The 27,988-nt window shown below is 39.1% G+C and overlaps 1 protein-coding gene across 3 annotated transcripts; it reads left to right on the forward strand.

The window, feature by feature from the left end:
- Positions 1-273: 273 nt before the first annotated feature.
- On the forward strand, positions 274-27,988 carry LOC104602019 (Kinesin motor family protein). Of its 3 annotated transcripts, none has more exons than XM_010265558.3 (25): positions 274-1,012; positions 1,149-1,246; positions 1,752-1,841; positions 1,985-2,037; positions 3,309-3,374; positions 4,099-4,152; positions 4,343-4,402; positions 4,595-4,673; positions 4,784-4,851; positions 19,655-19,711; positions 19,807-19,911; positions 20,400-20,504; positions 20,744-20,851; positions 20,968-21,099; positions 21,451-21,633; positions 22,114-22,341; positions 22,673-22,810; positions 23,484-23,603; positions 23,704-23,754; positions 24,165-24,212; positions 24,445-24,585; positions 25,834-26,577; positions 27,179-27,308; positions 27,382-27,505; positions 27,652-27,988. In XM_010265558.3, the coding sequence occupies exons 1-24, from the start codon at positions 666-668 to the stop codon at positions 27,465-27,467; spliced, it is 3,291 nt and encodes a 1,096-aa protein (XP_010263860.1). In that variant the 5' UTR covers positions 274-665; the 3' UTR covers positions 27,468-27,505; positions 27,652-27,988. The 3 variants fall into 3 exon arrangements, with proteins under 3 accessions (XP_010263860.1, XP_010263859.1, XP_010263861.1); XM_010265557.3 differs by having other exon boundaries at positions 27,382-27,494; XM_010265559.3 differs by lacking the exons at positions 27,382-27,505; positions 27,652-27,988 and adding an exon at positions 26,839-26,915 and having other exon boundaries at positions 27,179-27,312.

A 27,988-nucleotide genomic window follows, 5' to 3' on the forward strand; every position in this document is an offset into this window, starting at 1 on the left:
TTTTCCCCATTTTTCCAGTGTTTCTTTCCTCAACGCTCAACCTTCTCGCATTGCGTGTCTCTCTCTCTCTCGATTTTGTCTAGTATGGGGCCGTGGACCGCGGTTATTCCCGCTCGTTTTAGGTTTAGTTTTGAAAAGGCTGGTCTTACAACGCGGGGAATTCCACCTAGTTTAAAACTCGAATTACCCACCTCCCACGTCATCCATACACGCCAGCTCAGCTCCTCACCTGGAGTTTGCTTTCTAATTCAAACATCTCCCAAATGTCAAAATACAATCTCTCTCTCTCTCTCTCTCTCTCGCAAACATATCCCATTTTAATGGCTGATCGATTTCGGATTTGTCTTCTGCAACTCTACTTGTCTTGAGAAAGAAGGTTAGCTCCTTCTCTCTCTCTCTCTCTCTCTGTTTCGCTCTCCAGCCTATAATCAAGTCGGTTTTTTGTTCCCGCTCAGCACCGGCTTCTCTCATACTAACCAATCTCTTTAAAGCATCATTAACAGCCGAGCATTAAAAAAGAACTGAAAACAACTATTGTTCTTCGCTTTTGTCTCTGGGTGCATGTGAAGACTGACAGATTCTCACTCCTCCTCTTCTTCTACTTCTATTCCTTTTCGCTTGTCTTCCGAGGGAAGAGTCTTCATCGGTCGGTGTCGAATCGATCAATGGCGGCCTCTTCATCAAGGGGACGGAGCAGCTCTCCTTTCGGTTACCGGAAACCGTCAAGTCCTTACTCCTCCTCGTCTTCGTCGTCGTCGCTCATGAACGGTAGATTCATCCCTCGCTCGTGCTCTTCTTCGGCCTCGTCGTTCTACGGTTCTGGCAATGGTTACACAACCAGATCCATGACGCCCACTCGTGGCCGTAGTGATTCAATGTACCTTGGCTCCAAGGGCTACGGAAGTCGTGCTCCTGTCAGTTATGCTCCGGCAGAGGAGCTCATTGGAGAGCCGGTTGTTACGTCGAGATCAGGCGATAGTATTTCGGTTACTGTTCGGTTTAGGCCGCTGAGGTATGGCTTAGATCTGGATGAATTGTGGTAGATCCGTGGTTTGCTTGTATTGGTGATATTAGAATTTGGGGATTTAGGGCTGCGTTGCTAGTTCATTGTAGCTCAACAAATTCATTTTTGGGGTTTCTTGTTGTAGTGAGCGGGAAATTCAGCGAGGAGATGAGATCGCGTGGTATGCTGATGGGAATAAAATTGTCCGCAGCGAGTATAATCCAGCTACAGCGTATGCATTTGGTATTATAATTTACCATTAACTTACAAATTTTAAAGTTTACTTATCTACATAGCCATTTTTAGGCTCTGACCGGGCCTTCAACATATTATTTTTCTAATTTTCATCTCTTTTTCTCTGAAATTAATTATACTTGGTTGTATGATTTAAGAGAGTAGTTTCCTTTTATTTTCTAATTCAAGCATTAACGGCATTGGTGCATCATGATACGGGTGCTAATGGAGGAGCAATGCTTTGACTTCCATTTCTATTTCATATACATAATTGTTCAATTAAATTAAAATTCTGACTGTTGCTTATGGTATCTGGAATGTAATAATCATCAATTAATAACAGCAATCTTGTATTTTTGTTCCATCTCTATTTGCCATCGAATAGTTTATTATGACAAAACGACCTCTCAAAGTGGTCAGAGCATTGTGAATCATTTTCGCACATTTGTAAATACACGTCTTTTTTTTTTTGTTTTTAATGTTTTCTGTAGCATCTGAGTTTTTGGTATTTCAGATAGGGTTTTTGGACCTTCTACAACTTCTCCAGAGGTTTATGATGTAGCTGCTCGACCTGTGGTCAAGGCTGCAATGGAAGGCATCAATGGTATTGTGTCTTATCCAAGTTTAGGAATTCGCAAAAATGAACTTTAGGGGACTGAAGTTGTTTCTAATTGAATCGTGTTACTAATTTAGTAACCTGATCGTATTGAAAATCTTGTTTATTGAAACACTCACATTACCTTTCAGGGACTGTTTTTGCCTATGGTGTTACAAGCAGTGGGAAGACACACACTATGCATGTAAGTCTCCGGCTCTCTGAGATGACATAGGCGGTGTTTGGAACCGTGGGCGTTTGTTGAATAAACGCTGCCACATAGGCGCCACTTCAGCATTCCCCCATTATGCGGATCTGTACGCATAGAGAATTGCAAAAGCAGGCCTTGATTTATGTGCGCACCTACCGTTGGGGGAAGTTTCATTTTAGCGCTTCCCCCAATGGGTAGGCGTTTATTCACTGTTTCGCTGATGTGGTGCCTAATGGTGCCTAAGTGTCAATAAACGGGTTCATTATTACTTTTCTCGGTTTTGCAAACAAATCAAGTACAAATGTTTAGCGAATGAATGCCCACGGTTCCAAACACATACATAGTTCTTTTCCCTTCTACGAAGGTCCACTGTTTAAAAGTGGTCAATCAATCCAGATCATTAAATTGTAGTGTCTTGTAATGGAATGTTTAAAATGCACATGTGAATTGGGATTGCCTAAGATCTCTAGTTTATTAGCATTCAGCAATAAGCATGTTTCCATCCGATTACCAATAAATAAAACATGTGTCCATTGGCCAGCTCATGAGAAAACTGTAACATGATCTCTATTGGCTGTCAGAATTGTCGTTCAAAAGGACACATACTTATTACTTAACATTAATAAACTAGATTTTACAATTGTTTTCATGAGCCAACCAATAGAGATCATGTTGTAGCTACTCTGATAAAGGTTTTTTGTCCCTGTTTCTGAAAAGTATATTTTGCAAAAATATAGTTAAAAGTAAAAATAAGTTCAGTGCATTGAAGGCCTTTATCATAAGGCTAATTATTCAAAGCCTAGTGTCCTATCCTAAAGTTCTCCACATCATAGCTATTGAATATGGTAACCTAGTGCATGAGGCTCCTGCCAATGCGGGGTCTGGGGAGGGACAGATGTGCCCCTGCAGATACACAGAGGGACAGATGTTATATGCCAAATTTACCTTTCTCTCCTCAGGGGATAGTGGCTCTAGGGCTTCCTTTTTGTTATTTTCTCCTTTTTTTTCCATACTTCTTTTTTGTTCTTTCTTTTAGATAAAAAAGAAGGTGGGGAGAGGGTTGAAACAGCCTAAAGAAGAATAATCTCTTCTAGGCCCTTATAACAGAAATGCAAGAAGAAAGCATACTAAAATTTGTGTCATGTCAATAGAAAAGCAGCCCTGTGAGTATGGGTCAATGGCTCAGTGTGTAATTGCTGCTGGTAAAGAAAGAAGTCAGAGCTCTTATATCTTATTTTTGACTCTTTTACCTATTTATTTGACAGGGAGATCAAAATTCTCCAGGTATTATACCATTGGCCATCAAGGATGTATTCAGCATAATCCAAGATGTAAGTGGATCTATGAAGTTTGTAAAATTGATGTCTACCATGTTTTGAAGGTTGAAGTATGTGCATAAACTGCTTGTCTTCACCAAATTATCTTGTTGGTTTATTGCCAAGAGACCCACATTTTTCCTTCTATTTCTTATCATTTTTCCATCTGCTATCTCTCTCTAGGTGGCTTTCCAGCTTTCAGTATGAGACTTTTAAGCCTAGTGCTTTGTGTATATGGCTAATTGTTTTTCTTTCTATGGGACTTATCTGGTTGCTAAAATGATTTTTGTTTTGTTTGTTTATGTATGTTCTGTAATGATTTCCCCCCTCCAGCTACTGGCCATTTATATAAACCCAGACTCTTAGAGTTTTTGTTTTTTCTAATGATATTCGGCAGAAAATAATTCCAACAAACCCAACTTTCCACAAAACTGAACAGTAGGGAAAGGCATGGAGTAGAATTAGGATGACAGTACAGTCACATCTTATCCTATAATATTACAATGAAAACCCCTGTATCCCCAACTAAGAATTCCCTATTGACCCCCGACTCTTAGAGTTACTATTTCTGCTTAATGCTTCTGTGAAGATTAAAAACTATTTGTTTGAAGAAAAACAAATGCATAAAACTTGGGATCCTGGAATTGGAATTATATTCAACTCTGTTCATCTTATCTGCTTTTCCTTGTGTTGATATATTTCTTTTGTGGATGCTGTAATTAAGTCAATCTCCTTGCAGACTCCAGGAAGAGAATTCTTACTTCGTGTGTCTTATCTTGAAATCTACAATGAGGTCAGTAGTAAATACATGAAATGCTTGGTATGTATTGAGATAAGGTCTTTGGGATGTTGTTGATTCCTTTCCTTGTATATTTTTGTTATTTGGACTTCAATTTATTTCAATGTTTCAAAGTTATCTTATTATTTCAGTAATTCAATTAAGTCCATTGTATTTTAAATGCTGGTTTTCCTTGTGTTTTCAGGTGATAAATGACCTCCTAGATCCAACAGGACAAAATTTGCGTGTCAGAGAAGATGCACAGGTTTTATAACTTCTCATGTCGTGGCTAACTATTCTCCTGTTCTTTTTATGTTTACCATTTTCCATAGTCCATGTATTGTAGGTTCTAAAGGTATCTGCAAAATCAAATTTGAGTCTAAGATGCATCCCCACCATGAAAACCTTTGACACAAAAGGGCTGGGCTATTAATTCTTTGACACAAAAGTTTTGCAGGGCACCTATGTTGAGGGTATTAAAGAGGAAGTCGTATTATCTCCTGGGCATGCACTTTCTTTTATTGCTGCTGGAGAAGGTACTTTTTGGGTTACTGTTTCTATCTATTATACCTAAATATTTCTTTCAATATATGTATATGTCCATGACTTGTTAGGTTGTTAATGATGTTTATATTTATAATAACAGAGCATCGCCATGTTGGTTCGAATAATTTCAACCTTTTAAGTAGCCGAAGTCACACCATATTTACCCTGGTATGTAGTGTTCAGTTGGAGAAGCATTAGTAATCATTCTGTATTAAACTTAGGGTTATAGTTAAATTAACCATGATATTTTTTGATTCCATCTTAGTCTACATCCCTTGTGACTTATTTTTCTTTTCTACATTTATATATTTTGCAATGCTTGCCCATCTATTGACATATTTCATATTCATTCAATTTCCATTGAATCAATGTTTAGAATTTAAATCAAGAAGCTACAATCAGCAAGAAAGTAAGAACAAAGTGGCAAACAAACAGCTTAAAACCCCATCACCAAACAGCAAACCTAATTGTTTATGAAGTAGAAAGAAACCACTGGGCATTAGGAGAGAAAACTCGTGAACTCTCTGCAAGTGGCACAAAATATTAGAAGATGCCAAAAAGGAGGAGCATCTGTCTCCAACAGAAAAGTCTCAACGAGAGAGTCTCCCTCAACATCAGAGCCCAACCACCAAATCTATAACCAGGTAGGGTCAAAAGAAGTTAACCTGATTGCCAAGGCCAATCCCTGCCCTTGGCAAAAATAAAGTTAGATTGTTTTTTTTGATCAGAAGCGATAACTTTCATTAGAGATAAATTAAACTGAAATACAGAATTCAACCCTTATCAGAAAAGGTTGATCCAATAAATATCAAACATTACAGCACTGCCCAATAAAGACTCTCCCTTACAGTCCCTTGTTTTGCTAGGGCGTCAGCAAAACCATTTGCTGATCTCTTTACCCACTTGAACTAAACACCCACCTCCCTTGTTATGCTAAGAATTTCCCTTATCAGCTGTCTATATTGCCAAATTCCCAGCTGCCCTGATTCCATCCACCCAAATACCAACTTGGAGTTTCCCTCTATCTCAATCTGCTGTAGCCCCAATTGTTTGGCTAGTTTTACACCTTGATGTAGTGCCAAGATTTCCGCTCTTAAAGAATCTCCAACTCCTATTGGATCTGAAAGCAAAGCCATTATCTTGCCTTCATTATCTCTGAAAACACCTCCTATACCAGATGGGCCTGGATTACCTATAGAGCTTCCATCAAAGTTCAATTTCACCCTTTGTTGTGCCAGTGGGGACCAAACTTCCTGTATCATAGCTTTGGAAGTAGTAGTAGATGCCACAATACCCCAACTTCTATAAATGTCTTCAACTGAGAAATCCTTAAAAAGATCACAGGCTTTCAACCAATGGATAACCTTAGTAGTTATTCCTTCCACAACCTCTTCCTTGGATCTACAATTGCCTTTGAAGATCCTATTGTTTCTTTCCTCCCACACTGACCACAATACAGCAGCTCTAGTGGCTCTCCACATAATCCTTCCACGAACCGTTGGTTGCTTGTAAAAAGCTGGATCAAAGAGGTTCACCACACTTGAGGAGGGAGTCCACTTGTAGCCAAAGAGAGAAGAGAACCAAGACCAAATAAAGAACACAAAGGGACATGAGATTAGTAAATGTGAAATTGTCTCACCAGAACCCAAACAGAGGTAACAAACATGGGGGGAGAGGCATATATTTGGCCTCTTTTTCTGCAATAAATCCAAGGTGTTGATTTTTTGGAGTACCACTTTCCAACAAAAGGCTTGAATTTTAGGAGGTACAGGGCTACCCCACACCTCCTTTGAAGGAAAGTTCCCTACAAGGTTAGAGGTCTGAAGCAAAATGTTATAGAAAGAAGAGCAATTAAAGAAACCAGAAGGGGAAGGTTTCCAAATTCTGCTATCTCTACATGACTGATCAAGAAAGACTTCCCCTAACTGAGTGATCAAATCATCAACCATCCCCATTTCAGAATCCCTTAGACCTCTTCTCAAGCCCAAATCCTAGGAGTTATCAACAAACACTGAAGAGATCACTTTTCTTTTGTTTTCAGACAAGGAGTAAATAGAAGGGAATCTATCTTTAAGGGAGTTTTCACCAACCCAAACATCTTCCCAAAACAAGACTTTATTTCCAACGCTGACATCATATTTGAAATAAGGAAGCATAAGAGGCAAAATACCTTGAATAGCTTTCCAAGGAGAACACTGAGAAGCCCTAGGGTCGAGTCCTGCATCTCAGTCGTTATCTGCCAATCCATGAATACTAACAATTACTCCAGACCAAAGTTTGTCCTGTTCCATTGGTAGTCTCCAAATCCATTTCCTCAGCAAAGTCGTGTTTCTTAATCTTATATTTCCTAACCCAAGGCCTCCCTCATCCCTACTCCTAGAAACCACCTCCCACTTCACTAAGTGATCCTTCTCAGTATCCCCTGGTTCCCACAAGATATCCCTCATTATCTTCTCTAACTGGTTAGCTACTTTCATTGGTACTCTAAAGGTAGACAGGAAATAAACTGGCGGGTTGGCTAAAGTTGATTTGATTAAGGTTATCCTACCCCCTAAAGAGATGTAATTCCTCTTCCAATTGCTAACCTCTTGGAGAATCTTTCAATTACAGGGTACCAAAAACTCTCAACCATTGGGTTCCCTCCCAGTGGTAGCTCTAAATATTGTAAAGGCCAGCAGCCCCCCACTTAACACCCCAAAATCCTAGCTAGGGAATCCACCTCCTCTCCCCCTAAATTGAGCCCTCCCATACAACTTTTTCCCAGTTCACTTTAAGATTGGACTTCCTTTCAAATTGAAGCACTAGACTCTTTAAGTTCCGTAATTCCCCTTCCTCCCTGTCATAAAACAAGATGATGTCATCTGCAAATTGTGTGTGACCACCACCTCCTCCCTACCAATCCTCCAACCTCTTATCAAATTGTTAGCATCGGCCCTCGAAATCATGGCACTCAACACATCAACTACTAGGGTAAAGACGAATGGGGACAATGGATCTCCTTGCCTAATACCCCTCTTTGCAGGAAAGAAACCCCTAGCTACACCATTCAACAATATTGAGAAATGACATGAAAAAATGCATCCCTTTACCCAACTGCACCATCTCTCCCCAAACCCTCTCCACTTGAGAACCTCTAGTAAAAAATCCCAGTCCACCATGTCATATGCCTTTTCAAGATCTAATTTGCAAACCAACCCCTTTTCCTTTCTCCTCCTCTTCACCTCAACACATTCATTGGCAATAAGTATTTGATCTACAATTTGTCTTCCTTCTACAAAGGCCCCTTGATACAATGAGATTAGAGACGGGAGGATCTTTTTTAATCTTAGCGCTAGGACCTTAGAGATGATCTTATACATGCTTCCCACCAGTCTTGTAGGTCTGAAATCCTTTGGTCGGAGAGCGTCCTTCTTCTTAGGAACAAAGGCAATAAAAGTTGCATTTGCTCCCGAGTTAAATTTGCCTCTCATAGAACTCTTCAAAAACCTCCAACAAATCCTCTCTAATTATCTCCCAACAATCTTGATAGTGAAGAAGATTGCATTTCTCACTTCTTGGGCCTCAAATCTTTTTTCCAAAGATTCCAATAAGACACTATCTTCCACCCTCCACTCCAAGTCCTTTAAGCTCTCACTAGGTCTCCCTGGGTTGTCATACGCTAATTTGAAGTGATAAACCAAAGCTTGAGCTATATCATCTTCCCTTGTCAGCAATTGCCCATCCCACTCCAATTTTGAAACAGAATTCTTCCTTCTCCTCCCATTTGCCAACGAATGAAAAAACCTTGTATTGATGTCCCCTTCCTTTAGCCATTTGCACCTGGATTTTTGCCTCCAACTTATCTCCTTCCTAAGGAGATCTTCCAATTCCTGTTTCAAATTCCATCTTTCCACCCTACCCTCTTCCCCCAGCCTTCTTTCAGCTTCTAGTCCATCTAGCTCCTGCACTCTTTGACTGATTTCCACTTTCCTTTGCTCTAATCTACCAAAAACCTCTTTATTCCAAATCTTGAGTCTAGCTTTCAAGAGTTGTAGTTTGTTGTAAAACCTATACCCCTTCCATCGGAATTCCACTTGGTCCACTTCCCACCATTCTTTTACCTTAGCTAGAAACTCTGGATGAAGTAACCACATGATTTCAAACCTAAAAGGGCACGGGCCTCCATCTAGTCTTTCTTGAGACAACCTGATTGGGCAATGATCTGAAATAGGTCTCGGCAATGCTGTAACACCTAAAATCCCCCATTCAACTTCCCAATCCACTGTAAAGAGGAACCTATCCAATCGACAATTGGTAGGGTTTTCTTGGAAGTTTGACCAGGTAAAATTTGCTTGCTGAAGAGGGAGGTCCCGCAATGCAAAATAGGTACGTGGGGGAAGTATATGATAGAGTCCCTAGAGAGGTAATATGATAGGTTTTGGAAAAAAAGGAATCCAAATAGGTATGTGGGCCTAATTGGGGATTTGTATGAGGGTGCAATAATCAATGTTGGAATACCTATGGGAGAGACGTCAGATTTTACAGTTACAATGGGTCTTCACCAAAGTTCAGCACTTAGCCCTTATTTATTTTCACTATCATAAATTAATTAATTGAATTTAAGAGGTTCCATGGTGCCTTATATTTGCTAATGACATAATATTAATTAATGAAACTTGCTAAGTATTAAATGCAAAATTGTCTTGCCTTATGTTTGCTACTGATATGGTATTAATTAATGAAACTAATGAAGGATTAAATGTAAATTTAACAATAATCGGTTGGAATAAAGCATTGGTGATGATGATGATGATGATGAAATTTAACAATAATAGAAGTGCAAACCAGGGTACACTTGGGATTGGAGACCAAAAGACAATTCAATGTGACTTCTTCCTTTACCTTGGTTCAATAATTCAAAACAAAGGAGAGCTTGAGGAGGTTGTTGTCCATAGAATTAGAGCAGGATGGGCAAAATGGAGCAGTGCATCTGGGTCTTGTGTGATAGGCAAATAACACTTCGATTAAAAGGAAAATTTTATGAAACAATTGTGAGGCCAGCTATGCTGTATATGGAGCAGAGTGTTGGGAAGTTAAGAAACAAGATGTCCAAAAAGTGAGTGGCAAAAATGCGAATGCTTAGATGGATGAGTTGTAAAACAAGAAAGGAGAGGGTTAGAAATCAAGTCATATGAAGGAACCTAGGAGTGGCTCTAGTAGGTGATGAAATGAGAAAGTAAATTGAGATGGTTTGGTCACATGCATAGAAGACTATCTACAAATTGAAGGGGCTAGCAGAGCTAAGGGTAGACCAAAAGGACTTGGGTGAAACTGTGAAAGTAATAAGAAATGATTAAACGACTATAATTTAATAATGGGTATGGCACTGAACAGAATATAATGGATAAACAGGATTCATGTAGCCAACCCCATATAGTTGGGACAAGACTTAGATGATGATGAATTTATAGGTACATGGCATATTTTTATTGTGCACATTGACATGCTAACATCAATAGTTCTTTCTAGCCATCTATGTATTAGAAAGTATGTTTACCTGTATTATTTATTTATATATTGTGTGCTATCAAATGAGAGTGTGGAAGACAAAATCTTTTGGGAACCCAGGGGTCCTTGTCAAACTAGATCTGGAAAAGGCGTATGACAAAGTGGACTGGGATTGTATTGTAGATATCTTGAAGATGAGGGGCCTTGGGATTGGTTTTTTTCTCTTTTTGGGTGCAGGTGGAATACTCCGGACAGATTGGACAGGTTAGGTTGTTTGATGGTTCTGCTTTCAGCTGGCCAAATAGGAGGGGAAGACTGATGTGGAGGTGTACAAGAGCAGCAGTAATATGGACCTTATGGGAGGAAAGAAATAAACGTATATTTGAGGAAAAGAAAAGGAGAAAAGAAGCATTAATTGAAGGGATTATGGCAAAAGTGGCTTTCTGGATAAAGACAATGGAGTTGTTCTCAGCTTTCTCTATTGATGATATATTAAGGAACTGAAGAACAATTGCAGCCTCAACTTCAGCTAAGCGGAAGGCACTAAAGGGCTGGGAACCCCCAGAGGTAGGATTCTTGAAATTAAATTTTGATGGAAGTAGTTTTGGGAATCTGGGGCCTTCTGGAATTGGAGGGGTTTTAAGAAATGAAAGCGGAGTGATCATGGGAATGTACTCAGGCCCCATTGCAGAGTATAACTCTGTAACAGTAGAACTAAAGACAGTAATTTATGGGATGCAGAAATCTATTGGAAATGGGGATTTGAAAGCTAATAGTTGAAGGCGATTCCAAAATAGTAATAAGTTGGTTAAAACAGAATGAGAAGGTTCCTTGGTTTTTCAGAAACAAAATCAAACAATTCAAGAGGTTCTCAAGGGATATGCAGCTGATATTTCAATGGACTCCTAGGTCGGCAAATGGCCTAGCTGACCAACTAGCAAAGCAAGGGGTAAATAGGGCAGAGTGCTTTTGGGCTCAGTTGTAAGACTGAATATCAAATTGTCTATGTATTATATTGATGGTAGCCGAGGCTGCCCTTGTTTCTGTACTCTCTTCTTTCTCCAAGTAATAAAATTTGATGTTTATTACTGATAAAAAAAAAGAAAAAAAAGATGAGAGGCTTTGGTAGAAAATGGATCAAGTGGATTAAAGACTATATTGGTTCTTCATGGTTTTCAGTGTTGATAAATGGTGAAGCGAAAGGTTACTTCAAGGCTAGTAGGGGTCTTAAACAAGGTTGCCCGCTTTCCCCCTTTCTATTCACTTTGGTAATGGACATCTTTAACTATCTCTTTGATAAGGCTATTCTTCTTAATTTGGTGAAGGGATTTGAAGTGGGAAGGGACAAGGTTCACATATCACATTTACAGTTTGCTGATGACATACTTTTCTTCTTGCATGCCTCCATAACCAACACCGCACACACTAAAAGAATAATAGAATGTTTTGAGCTCATCACTGGCTTGAGAGTTAACTTTTGCAAAAGTAGTATAGTATTTCTTAACTCAGTGGAAGAGGAACTTCTAGATAGCTTCAAATCTTTGTTGGGGTGTAAAGAGGAGAATCTTCCTATTTCCTATCTAGGGATGCCTCTTGGAGGGAATCCAAAATCTCTCAACTTCTAGAGGCTGGTGGTGGAGAAATGTGAGAAGAAACTAGCCATCTTGGAAGATGTGTTATCTTTCAAAAGGGGGAAGGCTTACTCTCTTGAAGGCCTCCTTAGCAAATTTGCCATTCTACTTCTTTCTAGTCTTCCAGATTCCAACCAAAGTCAGAAATTAAATTAAGAAGCTTCAAAGGAATTTTCTTTGGGAAGGAGGTGGGGAAAAGAGAAGCCACTTAGTCAGTTGAAAATAAGTATGCAAGCCTAAAGAGGAAGGTGGATTGGGAATTGGGCACTTAAAAGAGAAAAATTCTTCTCTTAGGTAAATGGCTGTGGAGGTTCCCTAAAGAACCCAATGCTCTTTGGACAGCTGTCATCTCAAGCAAATACGGATCAAATGTAAATGGGTGGGATAGCAATCTCCATTTGAACAGGATAAAGTCCACAAATCCTTGTTAAGGTATTGTCTCCACCCATACTTTTTTCTTTCCTTTTATAAGATATAAAGTGGGAAATGGTTCTTCTTGACAACGTAGCCGGCCAGAGATAAGTGGAAGAGGAGAGAAGAGAAGAGAAGAGAGGAGAGAAGAGAGAAGGTTTGCAATGTAACAGTACTGGCAGCGCCAATGTTTATTTTACTATATATAGGGCGACAGAAATAACAAGGGAAAAGACCCTTGTGCCCTTGAGTACAATAACAGACATAACAAAAATAAAAAAACGAAATAAAAAAACACTTTAATTAGCCAAACAGGCCCTAACATCTGCAACTAAGTTATTTTAACATCATTCCAACACTCCCCCTCAAGTTGGAGCATAGATGTCAATCATGCCCAACTTGTCACACAAGTCTTTGTGCCGCACATGATGAAGACCTTTGGTGAAGATATCGCAAGTTGCTCTTTCGAGCTGACATATGGTGTGCACACTTCTCCACTTTCAAGTTTTTCTCTGATAAAATGCTTGTCCACTTCAATGTGTTTCGTCCTATCATGCAGAACTGGATTAGCAGCAATATTGATGGCAGCTTTATTGTCACAGTAGAGTGACGTAGGATTGCTTACTACGAAACCCAGTTCACCTAACAGATTTCTTATCCACATGATTTCCGCAACCCCATGAGCCATCGCTCTATACTCTGCTTCATCACTGGATCTAACCACCACACTTTGTTTTTTGCTTCTCCATGTGACAAGGTTTCCTCCTACAAAGGCACAATAACCACTAGTAGACTTTCGGTCATTGATTGTTCCTGCCCAATCTGCATCAGTATATACTTCCACTTTTAAGTGACTGTGTTTCTGGAACAACAAACCAGCTTCAGGAAACTTCTTGAGATATCTCAAGATCCTCTCTGCAGCCTCAAAGTGAGTTGTCCTCGGGCTGTGCATGAATTGACTAAGGACACCCACTGCATAGGCAATATCAGGCCTGGTCATAGACAAATACAGAAGTCTCCCCACGAGTCTCTGGAACATCTTTACATCTTTCAAAAACTCTCCTTGACTGTCTCCTAGATGGTGATTAGGTTCAATAGGTGAATCAGATGGTTTTACCCCCAACTTGCCTGTATCTTCTAGTAGATCTAGTACATACTTCCGTTGGGAAATAATGATGCCCTTGTGAGAGCGGGCAACTTCAATTCCAAGAAAGTATCGTAAGGGGCCTAGATCCTTCACCTCAAATTTAGTGGCTAAGAATTTTTTTAGTCTCTGGATTTCAGCCTCCCAATCTCCTGTGATCATTATGTCATCCACATACACAATAAGAGCTGCAATTTTACCTTCACCTCTTTTTACAAACAGGGTATGATCTGACTGGCATTGTTTGAATCCCATCTGTTGGACTGCTAAATGGAACTTACTAAACCAAGCCCGAGGTGATTGTTTCAACCCGTATAGGGACTTTTTTAACCTGCACACCTTTTGTTCACTGCCTTTGGCATAGAACCCTGGGGGTTGGGTCATGTACACCTCCTCTTCCAAGTCACCATTCAAGAAGGCATTCTTGATGTCCAATTGGTGAAGATCCCAGTCAAGATTTGCTGCTAAGGAGAATCCGGATGGAGTTCATCTTCGCTACTGGAGCAAAAGTCTCTGCATAGTCTACTCCATATACCTGTGTGAAGCCTCTTGCTACCAGTCTAGCCTTGTACCTTTCAACAGTTCCATCAGCTTTGTGTTTCACTGTGAACACCCACTTGCACCCCACTGGTTCCTTCCCCTCAGGAAGATCTACCAACTCCCGCATACCATTTTTGTGTAAGGCATCATTTTATTCCTGCATTGCATCTGTCCATTCAGGTTTTGACAAAGCTTCTGCCACGGTCTTAGGGATGGGGACACTATCCACAAAAGAGAGAAAGGCACGGTACGAAGGTGAAACATATTCATAGGACACAAAGTTAGAGATAGGATGATTAGTGGTACAAGATCTAACACCCTTTCTCTTAGCAATAGGAATATTAAGATCATTGGGGACAGGTGAATCAACATTTAAAGGAGCAATGGGAGCAAGTGTACCTGGCTGATGAGACGGATCTGCCTCGGGTGAATCCGATGATGTTGGTTGCATAGTGTCCGGCTCCACGGCTCTTGAACTTTGTTGGCTCTTATGGCGACGATGAAAAACCCGGAACGGAGGAGGATCGGGTAAAGGAGGTAGTAGTTGAATCTGAGTCGTCGCCTGTTTCTCCTCAACCCTACTCTCCCCCTGAGGAGAAACCGAGAAGAACGGTTGACTCTCAAAGAATGAGACATCAATGGAAACATAGTACTTGCGGGCAATGAGATCATAGCAACGATACCCCTTTTGAGATGAAGGGTAACCAAGAAAAACACAAGGAATAGCCCGAGGGTCAAGTTTACCATGAGTAGGTGACAGGTTGTGGACAAAACAACGACACCCAAAAACACGCATCGGAATGGTGGACAGCGGGGCTGTAGGGAACAAGAGCTGATGTGGGGCCTTATACTCTAGTAGCCGAGAGGGCATGCGATTGATGATATATGTTGCACACAATACTGCATCCATTTAGAACTGTTTTGGCACATTCATATGAATCAGCAAGCCACGAGCAACTTCGAGAAGGTGACGGTTTTTTCGTTCAGCCACACCATTTTGTTGGGGTGTCCTGGCACAAGAGCTTCGCTGAAGTGACCCACTCGAAGCAAAGAACTTCGTGAGATCACTATGGAAATATTCCTTTGCATTGTCCGACTGGAAAATATGAATTTCCGTTTGGAACTAAGTGAACACCATGCGTTGAAAATCTTTCACAATTTGTGACACTTCATCTCGAGATCGCATAGGGTAAACCCAAGTGTATCGAGAATAATCATCAATCAAAGTAACAAAATACTTATAGCCAGCCACAGTAGGTAGAGTAACAGGGCCCCAAACATCAGAATAAACAATATGAAATGGAAATTCAGATCTTTTATTTCTTAAAGGTAAAGAACTTCTACAATGCTTACTCAACTGACAAATTTGACACTGTAACTGACTCACTGACAAGGACTCAAACAACTTTGGGAACATAACTCTTAACGACTCAAAAGAAAGATGACCTAAACGACTATGCCATAAATAGGCCTGACTCTCACTCGACGAACTTGTGGACTCAGTCGCCACTAGACCAGCATTATTCTCCAACACGTAGAGACCATCCACCATGCTTCCTCTACCAATCGTCTTCCCCGAGGTCAAATCCTGAAACACACATGAAGACGGAAAAAAGGTGATTGAGCAGTTCAAAGAGTGAGTAATACTACTAATGGACAACAAATTAATAGGTAATTTCAAAACATGCAGGACATTAGGAAGAGTAAGGCCAAGTGGGAGAGATATGGTGCCTCGGCCAGCTATGGTAGAAAAAGAACCATCAGCCAGTCTTACCTTATCTCTCCCAGAGAGAAGGTTATATGTCTGGAACAAATTTGACTTATCGGTCATGTGATTTGAGGCTCCGGAGTCAATAATCCAAGGTGAATCAGTAGTATGAGATGACACATGGAAGGCTGTGGCATTACCTGATGTAGACGCAAATGAGGTAGAAGGAGTAGGCCCAGAATCATCTTGGCGGAGAGTCCTACCATACAATTCCAAATGTTCATGGAAGGAGTTGATAATATCTTCCTTAGGGTCAGAACCGGGATGTCTCTCCTGAGTTACGGAAGGACTAGTTTCTATTGATGCCATATTAGCTGAGTTATACCTTTTTTGGTTTTGTTGGCCTGGTTTCTTGCCCTGATCCGGTGCTGACTTCTTACCCAAATCCTGTGCCCATTTAGGTTTTCCATGGAGATCCCAGCATGTATCTTTAGTGTGTCGTGTCTTCTGGCAGTGAGTGCACCAAAGCTTGCTTTTATCTTCTGATTTTTTCTGAGTGTCACCCCTTTTAAAGCCACCTCCGACATTTGTATCTGAATTTCCCCGGACCGCTAGGGCAACTGACTCCCCTTCTACACCATTCATCACACTTCTTCTGCTTTCTTCTGACTGTACCAAGGCATACACCTCCTGGACTGATGGCAAGTCTTTACTACCCAAGATCTGTACCCTGATGGACTCATATGACGAATTCAGCCCTAGGAGGAAGGCAAACACGCGTTGCTGTGATACAAGTGACTTATAGGGCTTGCAAGTAGAAGATTCAGCTTGTAGTTGATATATCTTGGCATAGTGTCTCTGTTCTGAATAAGTGGACTTCGCTTGTTCCCATATCTCACAAGCAGTTTCAGCCCACATAAAAGTTTTCCTTACACGTGGCAGCATTGAAACCAAGAGCCAAGACATCACCATACTGTTCTCTTGGTTCCACCTATCATGCTTAGCACTTCCATACTTCGGTTCCTTTACTCTCCCATTGATGTATCCTATTCGCCCCCTAGCAGTGATGTAGAGTTTTATCCCCCTAGACCACTCAAGGTAATTCAGACCATCAAAGGGAATGACAGCCATGGGAAAGCTCATATCCATTCCTCCACTCACTCCATTGTGGCTTCCTGAGATCTCTGAAGTAGCAGAATTCTCAGTCGACATGGTCAAGCAGTTAATCAGTCCCAAACACCGGACTTAGGACCCCTCTTTACTCCACAAAACAATGCTCTACTCAGTTCACACCCACACACTCGGGTTTACCAACCAGATTGAGCACAAACAGTACCAAATTCCGGACAAAAACTGAGGTAATATTCGGCAGATTTCAGACCTGTATAGTTTTATCAGTCCCCACCTACCAGAATTCTAGAATGTCTAATAGCCACTAATCAGCAGGAGAGATCCTTCTTACTTATAGTCAACTCAAACCATTGAGAAGACAGGTCAGCATTGACCTACAGTTGTCTTAACACATGAACAGGATCACACGATCCAAGAAAACTAGGGTTACACAGGTTTGACAGCATTCAGCCGCCCCAGATTCATAGGGTTTTCACTCGGCACATGACCAAGGAGAGTAAAGAAGAGAAAAAATAGGGAGAACTGTACCAGTTGTAGCTATTCTGTAGTCCAGAATCAGATTTCTTTTCTGCTAGTCTGTTCGATCTGTTCTTTGGGTTGATCGATCTTCTCTTGACAGTAGGGTTGATCGATCTGCTCTCTTTTAATCAGCATTCCCGCTCTGATACCATCTTGACAGTGTAGCCGGCCAGAGATAAGTGGAAGAGGAGAGAAGAGAAGAGAAGAAGAAGAGAAGAGAAGAGAGGAGAGGAGAGAAGGTTTGCAATGTAACAGTACTGGCGGCGCCAGTGTTTATTTTACTATATATAGGGTGACAGAAATAACAAGGGAAAAGACCCTTGTGCCCCTGAGTACAATAACAGACATAACAAAAATAAAAAAACGAAATAAAAAAACACTTTAATTAGCCAAACAGGCCCTAACATCTGCAACTAAGTTATTTTAACATTATTCCAACAGTTCTAAAATAAAGTTCTGGAAGGACCTTTGGTAGGGGGAAACTACCCTTGCAGCCTCATTCCCTAGACCTTTTAACCTCACCCTTGACCAAGAAGCCAATGTTTCTTCCTGCTTTCCAGACCAAACTGCCGAGAACACCCTAAACCTTTGACTTAGAAGACGTCTATGGGACTTGGAGATTTCTAAACTAATAAACTTAATTCAGACCCTTAAAGAAGCCTACATCTCCCCCTCCTATTCTGACACCAGAATCTGGACCCTTCACCCTATTGGCGAATTCTCTTCCAAGTCTATGTTCATGGTTTTGATTGCTGATGAACAACATTCCTCCTTTCCATTTAAGAAGATCCAGTGTAGCCACATCCCTTCAAGAGTCTGTTTCTTTGTCTGAGAAGCTTGTCTCCAGAAATTAAATACTTGTGATCTCTTACAGAAAAAGTATTTGGGAAGATTGTCCATCTCTCGTCATGTTTAATTTTATGCTTCCGTGAAGGTGAATCAGCAGATCACATATTTCTTCACTGCAAGTTCACCCAAAAGGTTTGGTTCCATTTCTTGAAAATGGCAGGTTACAGCTGGGTTATATTAGAATACATTATGGACTTTCTGCATCAATGGCAAGGAACAAGTTTAAGTAAAAGGGGTAAAGTTTATTGGCAATCAGTGCTACATGCAGTCTTGTGGGGAGTTTAGGATGAAAGAAACAAACGTCTCTTTGACAACAAATTCAGGTCCCTGGAGGAGTTAATTTCGGACATTACTTACCTTTGCAACCTCTGGATTGTTAATTTAGATTTGTTCAAAGGACTCTCAGTCAATGATCTCAATAGAGATGCTTACCCCTTCCTGTTTCTCCCTCACCTCCATCAAACAACCTTGAGACATCTTGACCCCATTAGTGAAGGAGTGATGACCCTAAACTTTGATGGAAGTGCTTTAGGTAACCCTGGATTAGCTGGTATTGGAGGCATAGTAAGGGATGAAAGGAGCAACATTTGTTGGACTTTTAGCGGTCCAATTGGTTTGGCTGATTCCACAAAGGTTGAAGTGATGGCTGCTCTCACAGGAATCAGAATAATAAAATATTTGGGAATCCAGAATTTAATCATTGCAGGTGATTCAGCAAATACTATAAAATGGTCAAGAGACAAAGAGGGGGGGGGGAGGGGGGCTTGGAGGTTGAGCCACTACTTGGCAGAGGCTAGGGACTCTTTGGACTGTTTAAATGTAAAATGAGTTTGGATTCCTAGGGAACACAGTCATACAACAGATGGCTTAGCCAAATGTGGCATGTATTTGGATCATTTGTATAGCAACAAGCTTCCTCTGTAATAGTAGAAATCTGCTGAATTAAAAATCTGTAAAAGAAAAGATATTTTCTTGAAGAAGAGAAGAGAGAGAAGAAGAAGAAGAGGAAGAGATTTGAGAAAGAAAAAGAGAGCTTAATTCTGGCCACCCCCTTCACTAGTATTTATGTTAAAAATATAAAGTGGAGTACAATGACTAATATGCTCTTATAGGGCAGCAAGCATCTAAAAAACACATAAACGACTTAAGAAACAATCAGCGAAGGACCTAAAATAAATGCTGTGGTCCCACTTCCTATCTAACAATTAACATATAAAAAATTACTGTTAAATCTACACAAAATTGATTAAATCCTCAAATGTTGGGGTTCTTCCCCTGCTTTGTACATCTTCTCATGTACCTCTTCTTCCTTTAATGAGTCCTGGTTAAAGTTTTCTCAAAAAAACATATTTTACTTGATTTTCTCTGGTGATTCTATGTGTTTTTTTATCATGTGTTTCTATGCATGCCCGATGATGTATATTTAAAATTGCTTACTGAAGTACACTTAATACCAATTTCATAGTCTGATTCAGTGTTTCTTGGTACTTGATTTCATCTTACTTGTGTTCATGCATCTATCATCTCCTCATTCATTATATTTTCCTGCAGATGATTGAAAGTAGTGCCCATGGCGACGAATATGATGGAGTGATATTTTCTCAACTTGTATGCTAAGAATTTTTTCTCATTTCTTTAATCTTGAGTGACTCCTTTCACTCTTCTGCTGGTTCATCTTACTTTATTTTATACATTTATTGCAGAATTTGATTGATCTAGCAGGATCTGAGAGTTCAAAGACTGAAACTACAGGACTAAGGAGAAAAGAAGGATCTTACATAAACAAAAGCCTTCTAACTCTTGGAACTGTAGGTTCTTGTATCTATTTGCATACTATATAGTTGGTTTTTAACTGTTGAATTTGCTAGTGCAATGGTAAAATCTCGGGATGACAAGCGTGTGAATGCGGGTTCGAGTCTGAGAGCGGCCACTTTGTGCAAAATAATGCCAAAGGTTAGGTCCGTATCCAGCCCACCCCTCCCAAGACCCTAGATAGCTGGGACCAACATTGGGTAATGCCCCTTTTTTAGTTTGCTAGTGCAATAGATCTAAACTGAAGCATTTAATACATTATTTAAGGTTTATATTTTATACTTAATCTATCTTTTCCTTTTTCACTGGCATTATGCTCAGAGAGATTGAAGCATGGAGCCATTCTTTCTTTGTTTACATGTACATGATTTTCCACTTCTCTGCCTCAATGAGGATGTATCATTAAGGACTTCTGTTAGACACGAAAATGTTTCCAAGTGTCATTTTCAAGAGCATGCACTCATTATGAAGTTGAAATGTGAAGGTAATTGGAAAACTGAGTGAGGGAAAAGCTTCTCATGTTCCATATCGTGACTCCAAACTCACCCGCCTTCTGCAATCATCATTGAGCGGCCATGGACACGTCTCGGTGAGTTTGTAGAGCAATGCGTGTTGAACAATGTTCTGGCTTATAGGCAATTATGTCACTTATTCAAGCTTCACAAAGTGTATCCTTCCCACATAAAATCACATTCTTCTGCCTGTCTTCTTTTTCTCTTTCTTTTCTTTCCATGGATGGTCTTAAAGTGGTGATTTGATTAAATTAATTGCATGCTTTTCTATATATTAAATTACCTTTCATAATGTTGAGTAATTGGTCTCTTACAGCTCATATGCACAGTTACTCCTGCATCTAGTAATATGGAGGAGACACACAATACGTTGAAGTTTGCAAGTAGGGCAAAACGAGTGGAAATATATGCTTCACGAAATAGGGTACATATAAATTTTAGTATGCCATCTTTATAAGATACTATTTCCAGTCGCAAAAATTGAACACTCAAAGATGATAGCTTGCAATTACATTCTTTTGGGAATTTTTGCTATTTCAGATTATTGATGAGAAGTCATTGATTAAGAAGTATCAAAGAGAAATTTCAAGCCTCAAACAAGAACTTGATCAGCTGAGGAAGGGGATGCTTGTTGGTGTCAGCCATGAAGAGATCATGAACTTGAGACAGAAGGTATCTTTGTCATGTCTAATTTGATGATTTTGTGCATTGCTCTCTAAAAAGTGGTAGCTAAGTTCCAAAACTTTTTCTTCTGATCAGCAAATAATTTTATTTTATTAATTGATTGCGTGAAAAAGCATTACAATTTGATGACCAGGGTGTCTCCCCAAAAAACATAAGCTAGATTACAAAGAAGCCCAAAACAATTGTTGCCTTGCTGTCCCTTGTTTATCAAGGGAGTCAGCTAACCCATTTGCATTCCTTACCCACTTGAATTCAGCATTTAACTCTCTTGCAATCCTTTCAACCCTGTAGCTAAGTTCCAAACTTTCTATTTATACCATTTTGTTTTGTTTCAAACAGTTGGAAGAGGGTCAAGTTAAAATGCAGTCCAGGTTAGAGGAAGAAGAAGAAGCAAAGGCAGCTCTCATGAGTAGAATCCAAAGGCTAACCAAATTAATACTTGTTTCAACAAAAAATACCATTCCAGGATGCTTGAGTGATGTGCCAAATCATCAGCGACGACATTCTGCTAGTGAAGATGATGTAAGTTTGTATTCCGGTGGTCATGAAAGTTAAGAAAAATTTCCACTCTTTTATGCTCTCTCTCTCTCTCCCTGTTTTTAACTGCATTTTTGTTTGAGCATTTGGAGGCTAACAACAATTTAATACTTCTGAAAGAATGCAATAATGACATCAACTTCCATTATAAATAAAAATTAGCTAAGAAAGAGAGAATGATTTAGGGATATTATGTTGGGGAATAACAAAAATTTGAGGTAATGAATTGTCCATCCTCATTCTTAATCTTGCCTTTCCTCTCTAACAGATTTTTTCTTTAGCTGTTCCCAACAATTCTTAGTAAGAATGATGACAACAAATCAACTCAAAAATCTTGCCTTCCCCCCAAAAGAAACTGATATATATATATAGCTTATGAAAATGAAATAGATATTATCATTTAGTGTACATGTCATATTCATACGGAAAGCTTGTTTTTATGCTGACATGTTCATTTTATGTCAGAAATTGGATGTTTTGCGTGAGGGTTCTCCATTGCTCGCTGAATGCGAGAACCAGAAAGACTTGCCATCTGCTTTGTTAGTGGCATCAGATCCTTCTTGTGATCCCAAACACAGGAGATCTTCAAGCAAGTGGAATGAAGAATTATCATCAATCAGCAGTTCAATTACAGAATCTACTCAAGTTGGTGAACTTATCAGTGGGACTGCTGGTGTTTCAAAATTGCCAAAGGTATGTTTAACTTGCTTGCTTTCTGTAATTTTATCTTATGAATGCCAAACTTAATCAAACACAGCAGTTCAGTTTAGTTGGTTTACCTGTAATTGGATAATGTTTTACTATTGATATCTTCACATTTCAAAGTATGCAGTATTCCTGTGTGTGGCCCGTGTTTCAGCAGTTTATAATTAAGATATATTGTGTGAAAGCACGATTTTCAACTTTGTTTGGATTGTATGCTTTTCCATATAGCTTTTCTTATTGTATTGTTCCACTGGTTGTTTTTGAGCATGAACCCTTAAATTCAGTTATTTATATCTTAGTCTTCTCATCTTAAATTCAGGGTGGGATGACTTCAGATGAGATGGATCTACTTGTTGAACAAGTTAAGATGCTAGCTGGAGAGATTGCATTCAGCACCAGTACTCTTAAACGCTTGATGGAACAGTCTGTAAATGATCCTGAAGGCTCAAAATCTCAAGTACACATTTCTTCTGTTCTGTCTAAGTATCATTTACTCATGTCATTATACTTGAGTCTCAAAGCTAGAATATTATTCCTGTCAGAGTTCATCCTAGATAAAATAAGAGATTCAGACAATTTTTACACTTTTGCCAAATTAAATTGGCCTAAGGTTAAATGGGTTTTTTTTGGTTCCGATGGTAAAATGGATTTGATCCAGATTTTTCTCCCATTCATGTATCATTAAATGGATCAGCAGGGTTATATTCAGTCCTTGTCCACTCTTCCATTAGCTTTCAATGCATCTCTTTTTTGTTATTTTTTTTTTTTATATTTGTAATTTTCTACAATTCAAGTGTGTGTGTGTGGGGGGGGGGGTATGTAATTTGACTACATGTCTTTTAGGGCTATAACACTAATTTTCATATATTGCATTCATCCTTACCATTCTTGTAATGTTGTCTCCTTGTGTTTACTTGTTGCATGTAACTTTTGTTAGTGTATTTCAACTTTGTCACAAAGAACTCCTATGGTATTGCAAGTGTTGCCGTGTATTAACTTGAAGTAATATCTAGGTGTGGTATTGGTTCACAGTGTGGGACAGTGGTGCATTTACAAGCGTGCTTCTTATATGATGTTTTCTTTTCTTTCTCAAGTTGTAATTTACTACTGCAATGTTTTCTGAAATTCAGATTCAGAACTTGGAATCTGAAATTCAAGAGAAAAGGAGACAAATGAGGGTCTTAGAGCAACGAGTTATTGAGAGTGGTGAAGCGTCAATATCTAATGCATCCTTGGTTGATATGCAACAGGTATTGCTCTCTTTTTTGTTCTTCCTTTTTCTGCCTTATTGGATATTATTGTTCACTATCATATCAACTAAATTTCTTCTTACCTTTTTCTTTTTAACAGACAGTTATGAGATTGATGACTCAATGCAATGAGAAGGGTTTTGAGCTGGAGGTGTGCATCTAATTCTGTTTATTTATATATTTAACATCACAGAAGTCACCTTATTTTACAGCTTTAATGTTTTGTGAAACTTCTATTGCTAGAATATTATTGAGTATTGTCTTTAAGGTTGAACTTGGTTTAGTGTGGATTTGAAATTGGTTGCGGAATAATTTCCAATCTGCTAATTTCTGGATTATGTTATCTGGGTCTGTTTTTCGGTGTAGAAGAATTTGGAAAAATGGAGATTTTTAGCCTGTGAATTCCATATTTTAGCAGAATTCCAAATGGAATTCAAATCCACTTCCACCTTCACAATCCAAATACAGCCTAAGTAATTTATGGTAATGGTAGGACACTGGTTTACAATTCAGTTGTATTATATGGTCAGTTGATTAATTTGTGGATTTCAATGGATGCAGATAAAATCAGCAGACAATCGCATCCTCCAGGAACAGTTACAGGATAAGGTTATTGTCTCGGGCATTGTATTTTAATTTTTTGACTTTTGATATAAAAAGACTTCATATTTGTTAGGAAACATTATCCATTTTTTATCTGTTCCAATTGTTGAACAATTTATTTCTGCAAGTTGGAATATGCTACTAAGCATACTTTATGTCTGAAGGTATTTGGTTTACTTCTTTGGTTCTCCCTTTCTTAGGTTATAACAAAGCTTTTGATTGCCATAATTGCTAACAGTGTGCAGAGAACAAGGAACTGCAAGAGAAAATACTGCTCCTGCAGCAGCAGCTGGCTTCAGTATCGAGTGATAAATCATCATCTGACCAGTGCTTCTCTGAAGAATATGTTGATGAATTGAAAAAGAAAATCCAGTCTCAGGTGATTGCTGGGGTTTGCTGGAAACAGCATACCATGGACATCTTTACTTTCTGCAACTTTACTTGTTGGTTTTTGCTGATGACTTTGGTGTTGAATAACCAATCTGCCATGTATTGCATCTATATTTGTACATTCTCATAGACTAACCTTGTTGTGATCATTGATGGCATTGGTTCAATTACTTTTACTGGCAAATTGCATCCTCTTTCATAATTTATATTTCCCCTTCTGTAATATGTTTTCTTATCTGTGTTCTATGAAGTGCTTCTATGAATAATATGTTGATGAATTGAACATGAAAGTTATATTTATATTTCCCCTTTTTGTAATATGTTTTCTTATCTGTGTTCTATGAAAACGATGTGGAAGCAGTATTAGCTTGGGTGGAATTTCATTGATGAACATGAAAGTTATTTATTCTGCAACAATAAAACTTATACTGTTATAAAAATACCATTAACTTGGCCAAGAAACTCTTACTACTTCAATAGTGTTTTCAGAGATGGGAAAAATCTGCAACCTCCCTCCCTTCCCCCCAATTAGTTGGTGACATTCTAAACGTTGTCAGGTGACTGGTGGTAGATGCTAATCTGAACTTGTTGAGGTCATGCTTATTCTGGCACCTGTAGCATTCTTACCTCCCCTTTTATGTGTGCTGCCAGATTGACACGCATACAAGGCTGAGCTAGATAGTGTTTCTTTAGGTGGTATTCAGTGCTAGCTGTTTTCTTGGCAGTATGTTCTGGAAAAATGGGTCCTGCATGAGTTTATTTTTCCTGAATTAGAAAAACTCACAAGTTGTTCTTTATTGTGGTTGGTTCTGACTTTCTCAACCGGCTTCCACACCAGTAGAAGGTCAGCAATTCAGAGAGAAAGTGGGTTCCATTGTTCACGGCAAGAAATTGTTGTGTTGTTTTGTACCAAATCCTTTTTATTATTTGTTACAAATTAGACAATATTATCAGAACCCTGGGACATATTGCACTATTTCCTTAACTTGATAAACCTGTGCAGTTTTTGTCAAATAAAGTTGGGTTCATTACAAAAAGGCATAAAAAATGCAGCCCCCCAGGTGAAAGTGACAGGTTCTAACATGGTGGCTAAGATGTACTTAACTTCCTGTAGACACCACAAATTGGATATTGTGTCCTCTCATGTACCTTATATCATTCCTATGCTTTTCTTTCATCATTCTTGGGCAGTTGGATTTTGTAACTAACATATATGTGTGCTTGCTGTTCTTCCCAGGAAATTGAGAATGAAAAGTTAAAGCTGGAACATGTTCAACTTATGGAAGAGAACAGTGGTTTGCGTGTACAGAATCAAAAGTTAGCAGAAGAAGCTTCATATGCAAAGGAATTGGCATCTGCTGCTGCTGTTGAGTTGAAAAATTTGGCAGGAGAAGTTACTAAACTTTCATTACAGAATGCAAGACAAGCAAAAGAATTGTTGGCTGCTCAAGATATGGCATATTCTAGAGGTGCTGGTATGCAAACCAGTAATGGTGCTATTCGCAAATATTCTGATAGCAAGATTGATAGCATTAAGCCTGGCAGAAAAGGTCGGCTTTCTACTAGAGGCAATGAAATGCATGGTGCAGTTTATGATGATCTTGAATATTGGAATCTTGATCCAGAAGACGTGAAGATGGAGCTGCAAGCAAGAAAACAAAGAGAGGCTGCTCTTGAGGCTGCTTTAGCCGAAAAGGAACTTGCAGAAGAGGAATATAGAAAGAAGGTTGATGAGGCAAAGAAAAGAGAGGAAGCTCTGGAAAATGATTTAGCAGGAATGTGGGTGCTTGTTGCAAAGTTGAAGAAAGAGGGGGGAGCCATCCCGGAGTTGAATTCCGATGAGAGGTCTACAAATGGAGTAGACCTTGTAAATGATGTAAAAACACATGACAGTGAGAACATAGATGAGATACAAGTTTCAGATGACACGAAAACGGTTCAGGGTGGAGCTGATCTGGAACCTCTGGTTGTTCAGTTGAAGGTAAAGGTTGACAACATTGATATAAATCTCATATGCGCATGGGTTGATTCTTCTCGTTTAAATTCATCTCTAATCTTGCTAATTGAACTTAAATATGCGCTTCATTTCCCAAATGTCACTTTTGTGCTATTCACAATAATTTAATTATGCACTTTATTTAAAACAAGAGGGGCTTAATATTCTATTTTATCATTTTATTTCCCATCTTAATTATCATGGATTCTTAGGATTTTTGGAATATCTATTTCTTCCTCTTTTCAGCTCCAAGCTATTCACATCATCGGCAGTAAACTAGACAGAGATATTGTGCACAAATAGCCAAAACAATGTTTAAAAAGGTGTATATAAAACCAGTTTTATTTAATTTTATTTTCATTTTAGTTGGAACCAAATGAAATTTATGCTTACAAATTTCCTAGTAAATTTGACCATGGCTTTTGTAAAAGGAATGCATTTTATGTTTCCATCACGTCTCTTGAATATGTTTACTAATTATGGTGCATTTAGAAAGCTGGAAAACAAGCACATGTTAATATCATTGTTCTGCAGTTTGATAACTTGGAGGCAAACTATTTGCTCCTTTGTCTTCTCATGTTTTCAGGCTCGAATGCAAGAGATGAAGGAAAAAGAACATGATTCCTTTGGGAATGGGGATGCAAATTCTCATATGTGTAAAGTATGCTTTGAAGTACCAACTGCAGCAATACTTCTGCCATGCCGACATTTTTGCTGTAAGTGGTCTTAAGTTGATCACCTTGTTTCCTCCACTTGGGATTATTTATCACGTTGGTATACTGTGTGCAGTGTGCAAACCTTGCTCGCTCGCTTGTTCTGAATGTCCGATTTGTCGCACAAAGATTGCAGATAGGATCATTGCTTTCACTTCATAACAACATATACATGCCCTTTAACTGAAGGTCATACAAAAGTAAATTTCATTTTTTTTTTTTTTGAATTTGCTGTTTTTCATGGCCTTCCTTAACATAATAAAAGAGTAGATCCACCTGGTACCATGGACTGATGGATCTGCTTAAACTTGGCCGAGTTTCTAATCCGTCCTGGGTTTTCTTTCAGGGGGCTCATCGTATAGCTGTTTGTCATTTTTCCATGTAATATGCTGTGAAATTCTTTTATTAGTTGGCCTGTATGTAGCTTTCGGATAGGTATATCCATATTATATTTCCATCTTATCCCTTGAGGGCTGTAAAATAGGCTGAAAAAAGGGGGAAAAAGAAAGAAAGAAAAGCAAACAATAGATTGAGGTATAATCTTTAAAGTTACAAACTCTCAGATTGGCGATCTGTTCATTTACACATTAATTGTCTTGTACCTCTCTTCTTTTGACTTTTATTGTTATGTATAAAAGGACAATGAAAGCGTCTATAAAGAAGTATTCATTTCTTTTCTCTCA

The sequence above is a fragment of the Nelumbo nucifera genome, chromosome 6 (assembly GCF_055504915.1).
Source record: "Nelumbo nucifera cultivar China Antique chromosome 6, China Antique-T2T, whole genome shotgun sequence".
Taxonomy (NCBI): Eukaryota; Viridiplantae; Streptophyta; class Magnoliopsida; order Proteales; family Nelumbonaceae; genus Nelumbo; species Nelumbo nucifera.